General features: G+C 35.8%; 1 protein-coding gene across 1 annotated transcript in view; it reads right to left on the bottom strand.

Annotated features, from left to right (window-relative positions):
* Nucleotides 1-6851, bottom strand: part of ASXL3 (additional sex combs like transcriptional regulator 3) — a 139946-nt gene extending 133095 nt beyond the window's left edge. The window contains exon 1 of the mRNA XM_011974444.1: nt 6774-6851. Within this exon, the coding sequence (XP_011829834.1) occupies nt 6774-6829 (56 nt within the window). The 5' untranslated portion in view covers nt 6830-6851. The remainder of the gene's footprint in view (nt 1-6773) is intronic.
* Between the last annotated feature and the right edge of the window lie 705 nt (nt 6852-7556).

The following is a 7556-nucleotide window of genomic DNA, read 5'->3' as shown; positions in this document are numbered from 1 at the left end:
CTTCAGTGGAGGAAGTAACTGCAGATGTGGTAGAAATGACAAGAGAACTAGAATTTGAAGTGGAGCCCAAAGTTGTGACTGAATTATTTCAATCTCATGATAAAACTTTCACAGGTCGGGAGGTGCTTCTTATAGATGTGTAATGAAGATAATTTCTTGAGATAAAATCTACTTCTGGTGAAGATACTGTGAACATTGTTGAAATACAAATAAATGATTTAGAATATTACATTAACTTAGTTGATACAAAGCAACAGCATGGGCTGACTCCAGCTTTAAAATAAGTTCTACTATGGGTAAAATATTGTCAAATAGCATTGCATACCACAGAAATATTTCAGGACAGGAAGTGTCAATCAATACAGAATACTTCACTGTTGTCTTACTTTAAGCAACTGCCACAGCCATTCCATCCTTCAGCAACCACTATCCTGATCAGTCAGCAGCTATCAACATCAAGACAAGGCTCTCTCCACCAGCAAAGTGATTATGACTTGTTGAAGGTTCAGATGATTGTTATCATTTTTTTTAGATAGGGTCTCATTCAGTCACTCAGGTTGGAGTGGAGTGGCACCATCTCAGCTCACTACAGCCTGACCACATTGGCTCAAGTGATCCTCCTGCTTCAGCCTCCCTAGTTAATATCTGGAACTATAGGTATGTACCACCAAGTCTGGCTAATATTCTATTTTTTGTAGAAACAGGGTCTCACTGTTTCTGTTGTTGTCCAGGCTGGTCTCAAACTCCTGGGCTCAAGTAGTCCTCCTTCCTTGGCCTCCCAAAGTGCTGGGATAACAGGCATGAGCCACCATGTCCAGCATAAAGTATTTTTTTAATTAAGGTATGCACAGTGTTTTTCAGACATAATGCTACTGCACACCCAATAGACTATAGTATATAAACACGACTTTTATATGCGCTGGGAAACCAAACAATTTGTGTGACTCCCTTTTATGCAATATTCTCCTTATTGTGATGGTCTGGAATCAAACCTGCAATATCCTCAATGAATGCCTGCATTATGGATTCCTTATTAAGAAATGCTACTATAAACTGAAGTCAGTTTTGAGAAAAAAAAAAAAAAAACAGATTTGTAAAGGGGGAAGGAAGACTTGGGGTAAGATGACCAGATAAGAAGATAGTGCAATAACCCAGGTAAGAAATGAAAAGTATCTGAAGAATTGCCAAAAGTATGGTACACAGAAAGAAAGACGTGCTTAGGAAGTAAAACTAACACTACCCAGAACCATCTGGCCATGACGTCCGGGGAGTTAAGAATGGCACTGATTGAGATTTCTAATCTGAGTAATGATGACAAGTAAAATTTTATGTCAACTAAGAACTAGATTATTCTCGAAGCTTGCTTATACACATGTACACACACAAATATATGCAAATTGCCCTGTGTTTCTGTTTAATAACACCATTGTCTCATACATCCCTCTCTAAGTAGCTGACTGTGCACACCATTTACACAATGAGAGAATTAGATGTTAACAAATGGCAGGGATGACACTGTGAGCTAACACTGTAATTCTAAAATGCCCAACACAAACAAACTAGACCACCATTTCAGTATTAAAGGAAGGGCGCCAACATGGAGTCTGCAGATAAGAATTGATTTTGCAGTAGAAATTACTTGCGTTTATTTCTTATCTCTAGGCAAAACATTGCAGCAGCAAGAAAGAATCATCTCCTAAAGCACTAATTAGCAACATAAATCTCACCAAGAGCAATGCCAAGAAATTTTATTGTTTGTCACTATACATGGTAATAGAATTTCTGACATGTTATCCCCCGAAAGAAATGCAACATCTTTAATAAACCACAGTACAAAGTGGAGATTCTAATTTCAGCATATCATAACAGAGATTGCAAAACAGAAAACATAAAAAGTCTTAAACAAAATGAGGTAAAAATAGATTCCAGAATTATCAGTGGAATAAAAAATTCTCATTGATACTAGAATAATGACAAAATCTGGGATGTCAATGCATGTTCTACATCACAAAATCTAAAATATGTCCATTATTCTGAGGAACACTAAACATAACAGATACTGTTTATAAAACTTTTTAAAATGTCCCTATTGAAATATATAATTATAGGTTGCTTCTCTGTAAACAGTTGATGAAATTTAACATAGTTTTTAAATCTAAAGTATGGCATCTCTAATATTGTTAAAATGTACCTCATAAATACTGTCTTGCCCTCAACCCAACAGAGGTTTTCTTAAATGCTTTGTGTGGTTTGTGTGTGTATATATATTTTAATTTTATGACCACTTCAGGCTCATTATAAACTATTTGCCTATTACCAAATAATATAAAACTAAATCACAGTTCCTGCTACATTAGTAACAGGTATCTTATAATGATAATGTACAGCACATACAAAAAGTATTCCTCACTGATGAATGGTTGTTTTGCTCTCACTACATAAGTCAGGTAAGCCTTACTCCATGACCTTGCAACCCCTGGATATGTTACTATAACAGAGCACACATTTCTTCGGAAGCATCACTTGAAAAATTATGTGAGACATGGCATCAAAAACACATCCTCAGGCATCAAAAATCCCACAGTCCTCTTGGTAAAGGAATGATAACTTCTGAACAAGCAAATCAAAAACAGAAAATCAGAATTGGAATGACCCCCAAAATCATCCAAAGCAACACTGTAACTAGACTTACTCCTCTTTTCTAAACAAATATTTTCACTTACTGCAGACGAGAACATACTCCACGGCAGCACCCTAACTCCCTGAGGAAGGAAGTGGGGATGTTTAGCTGAGAAGTCCAAAGAGGGATATCAAATATCCATCCACAAAAGCAGCAGACTGGAGTATTCACATTTTAATCCCGTTTATGGAAGTAGCATGGCTATTTGATTATATGATTCCAATCATCTGAAAAGCCTTCCAATACTTTGATTGATCAACTGTTGACAATTAATAAACATAAAGGAGCAGAAGCCCTAAAAACACTCAGAATCAGTGAAGCAAGTACACAGAGGGACCAGAATAAAATGACATTAATAAAATCTTCTATCCTATTATACAGAGGGGAAGTAAAAATTACCAAGAGTATTTTCATAAGAAAGAAAACCAGGTCTTAAAAAATCATTCTATTTTTTTTTTTCAACAAAACCACATGTCCTTCTGCTAATTTATTATATTCATATTTCACACTTCTTTTTTACCCACATGGAAGGTACTTATTTCATTCTGGCTTTTCCAAATAGAATTTAATCCTACTGTACACATTACATCAATAATATGGAGACACAGAACATGATGTAAAAAGTCCTATTTTTATCATGTCTACATGAACATTATATGACTTAAAGTGTCACTTGTAAAGAGGAAAACACAGCATACAATGTCAAATTTCACCTCAAATAACAGTAACATATATACTGAACATATTCAAATATCCTCATTAGTTTTGCCAAAATTACTAATGTAGTTTTTCTATTATAAGTTACAAGTTTAAACTAGTGGCTTTCACAGTGTTTGAAAACAAGCAACAGCACGATAACTTCAGTTGTTCACAGATAATCTGCTGGAAACTATCAGCATACATATATTTAATGGGATTTCCACAAAACTGTTAAGTTTCTTTTGATGTTAAAAATAACTACTATTACATATCATTAAAAACACAACATGTTAAAAAGAAGTTTCTAACTCTGAATGCAAGCCAAAGTCATTACTAAGCACCAGCAAATTAACATCTTGAGAATGAAGATTATTGACTAAACAACTATTTACTGAGTGTCTGCCGAGAGCCAGAAGCGTTAGGTACCCTGCCCTTAAGGAGCTCACACACAGGCAGGGAAGACATACAAAGACAAAATTACAGTACAGCGAGGTAAGCGCTATCGGAGACCTGCCTGACACATACAGAATGAAGGACCCCCATAGTACCTGACACAAATGGCCTTGCTTTGAGTACAGGTTGGAATGATGATGGTGGCTGAAGACCTTATCTTCTATTGTCTAGAAATGCTAGGTACAGTAGAGGACTGTTTGGGGTAGGACCATTAAAACATTACCTCTCATCCATAGAAGAGACCACCAGAGGGTTATGACCATATTAGTAACTTTACAAGCACTTCCCTGTATTTAATCACGCATATTACTAATGTGCATTTCTTGAAACACATCATTAGTAAATACCTAGAAATCAATCAGCTATGTTTGACCTCATGAAGGTGGAATTTCTAAACTTTACTTAAGAAAAACACATACAGTTACATTTCATTTACTCAACTACCTTAAATATTTGGAAAACATTTAAGAACTTGGAAAGTAGCAAAACAGTACATTAAGGAGGCAAAATAAGTGTCCATATCTGCTCCTTGAAACAACATCCATCCGTACAAGACAGTCCTAAACTCACTCAAAAGCTAGGTATGTTTATTTTAGAGGTGACTCTAACAAGAAAATTAGAACTAGAAAACAAGGGAACAGTGAGCACAGATGCATGAGTCGTAAGTAATGGATTACCATTGACAAGAAGGGGGAAATTTAAAGAAATAGAATGAAAAAACAAATGGGAGCACAAAATGCATAGTCTGAGGCCACTTGATGCAGAGCAGATTTTACAGAAGAAAACTTTAACTGTGTTCTCTTTCTTTGCTTTTCCTTTTCCTATTCAAACCGGTAATTGTGTGCAGGTACTTCACTAATACTATACTGGTTCATGAGTATTTGTAACAAAGGACTTTTTTCTTCCTTACAGAAGGACAAATAGCGACGCAGAGGGTGAAGTGGGGAGACAGATTCAATTTAGAGGACTAAGGAGTTACATTCCCCATTTCAGCGTTCTTTAATTACTCTTTGAAGAAGTTGGTTTTTAAAATTTGTTTGTCTTTGTTAACTACACATGCTGAAAGCCCTCTTATATACCATTCTGGGAGGACCAGCATTTTGAAAATTTTGAAATAATGCTATAATATAACAAGTGTAATTAAAATGTTGTTGTGAGTCACAGTACAGGGATTTTTATATCTCCAGCTTCATAACAACTGATAACAGCAGAGTCACTCCTGTGGAGAAGAATATCTTAATGAACGAATTTCAAATGTCTGCTTTTAGGAGGTGCTTTTTATGTCCACATTGGCAGATTCCTCTGGCAACAACGCCTACATAAGACAGTTGACATCCTTAGATTTTTAGCCCTTCTTTTCTTTTGACTATGGCACAAATATTTTCAGTGCTTTCTAATTGTCATAAATATTTCCAGGGTTACTGACAGGTGGCAAGAAGAAAATTAATCTCCTGTTTTCCTGATTTTGTTCCCTAACTTCTTAAACTGACATCTGGGTTAAAATAGGATCTCCTTTAACAGAGTTGTTAGGTACTGTTAGCAACTAACCTGCCCACTGCTGCCTCCACTTTGTGGGGGAACAATTAGTGCAAACACAATGTGGTTATATTATCTTAGGCTACTTCTACAGAGCAGGCAGGAAAAAAGTCTCCAAAATAAAAAATGAAAATTTGAGCATAGGTTTCCTGTACCCCAGTAAATTGTGATGTCTATGGACCTACCTTGCAAAAGATACATTTTAAACAGCTAAAGGCTGATGTTACCCACACGTTAAAGTTATAGGAGTTATAGCTGAAACCTACTTTTCACAAAAAGTCAGCCTCAGAAGGATATTTATTTATCTTAGCAGTTTCTATATCCACATCAAATGAAAACATTCAAAAGGTAGTTCAGTAGGTTTAATTTCATCAAGTTGTGACTACTGTATGCTCAATGGCTTACAGATGCACAACTCATGTACACAAATCTATTCTATGTAACAAGGCTGATTACATACACATATGACATCATAGTTGTTTTATCCTATAGTAAACCTTTTTCTCCTTGAGTAATATCATCTATACGGCCCTAACTTGCTATCTAAAACCATAAAATTAATACCTAAGAATAAAGAATCATCACTGAAATATTATCTGGCAACCAAAAGGAATTCCTGTTATAGGCTACAACATGAGGAAACCCTGAAAACATTACATGCTAAGTCCAACAAGCCTTTCACAAAAGGCTACATATCTATATTCCACTTATATTAAATGTCTAGAATAGCAAGTCCATAGAGACAGAAAGTGGACTAGCAGCTGCCAGAGGCAAGAGTAGTTGGGATATGGAGTGACCGCTAATGGGTGTAGGGTTTCATTTTAGGGTGATGAAAATGTTCTAAAGTTTGATAACGTTGATGATGCAGAACTTTGTGAATATAACATAATCCACTAAACTGTACATTTTAAAAGGGTAAATATTAGGCTCAACAGTTATTACAGGATGCACCAAGTAGAGTTTCTTAAATATAAGAGGACTAGATTTTCAACCACATTTACTGGCACTGAATTTTATCAAAGTGAGCTCATCTTTATATCCTGGGATCTACCTATTAAACCTGTAAAAGTGTTTCTCTTTCACCACCTGGTTTCAGAAACATGATCTCCTCTTACAAGAAAAAGAAACAGGAATAACTTCAAGGAGGGGCTAAGTCACACAGTGCTGTTCTTTGTTAAGAAAGTACCTCCTGTATCAATCCATCTAATGTAATGTATTAAGGTAACAGGCAAGTCCAAGGAAATCTTAAACCATCCAACTACTTCTCAATTAGAAAAGAATTTGTGGGTAGTTACCCAATTCACAATCAACTACAATATCAAAATCTAGATACACCTACTGCTTAGCAACGAGTGGCAATTATTATTTAATGAAAACAGAAAATGTTTTAAATATGGATACTGACCTTGTTTCTTTTAACCCTTCTTTCTGAATGACTTCCAATATCTGCTTTGCTGTCATTGGTGAGTTGGGGTGTTTTTCTAGTGCCTAAAATATAAACATAAGATTCCGAGATTATTGCACGGCAGCATACAAAATGAAAATGTATGTGAATCATGCATTCTCTGCTTATTTTACTACAGGGGAAGGGGCTTTTACATCAAAGTAAGAGTCCATTATACAGGTCAGGTGCCCAAAGGGAGAACGTAATTTTTTTGGACATTTAAATCGGAAATTTCTGCAACAAAAAGGGGCCATCCTTCAAACATGTCACAAAGGCATACACACCAAGAAAGAAATGTGAACCCTAAAGAAAACAAGTTAACAAATGTATATAATTTCCTTTATTTAAAAAGTTTCTAATATTTTATGGTGAAAGTCATGTTTTCAGGCTGTTAAAATGTTTCCTAAGATTCCAGGTCCTTGGAAACATGGAGCCTGAATACTACCAATAGAAGAGAACAGAGTGTGGTCACAAACGGCCTCACTGGATTCATGCCCAAAATATTGAAAGCAGCATACAGGAACCCAAGTAACTCATTACAGTGTGTTTTCCAGTTCAGCTCAGTTTCCTTTCCTTTGCCTTTTCCAATTAATTTCAAGTAAGCCCTTTCCTCTTCCCATTTAGCCTATCTCAATCGTATGAACTCAGTCCCATTCTCTTTCTCTCCTCTTCTGCCCTACCTATCTTTTGTGAAAGGGGTTCTTTTAAACAAAGGGTGTGGAATACACAGGACATAGCTGATTA

The sequence above is a fragment of the Mandrillus leucophaeus genome, unplaced genomic scaffold, assembly GCF_000951045.1.
Source record: "Mandrillus leucophaeus isolate KB7577 unplaced genomic scaffold, Mleu.le_1.0 Scaffold145, whole genome shotgun sequence".
NCBI classification, from domain to species: Eukaryota; Metazoa; Chordata; class Mammalia; order Primates; family Cercopithecidae; genus Mandrillus; species Mandrillus leucophaeus.
The sequence above is the reverse complement of the archived record's forward strand: the minus strand, read 5'-3'. Positions and strand labels throughout refer to the sequence as shown.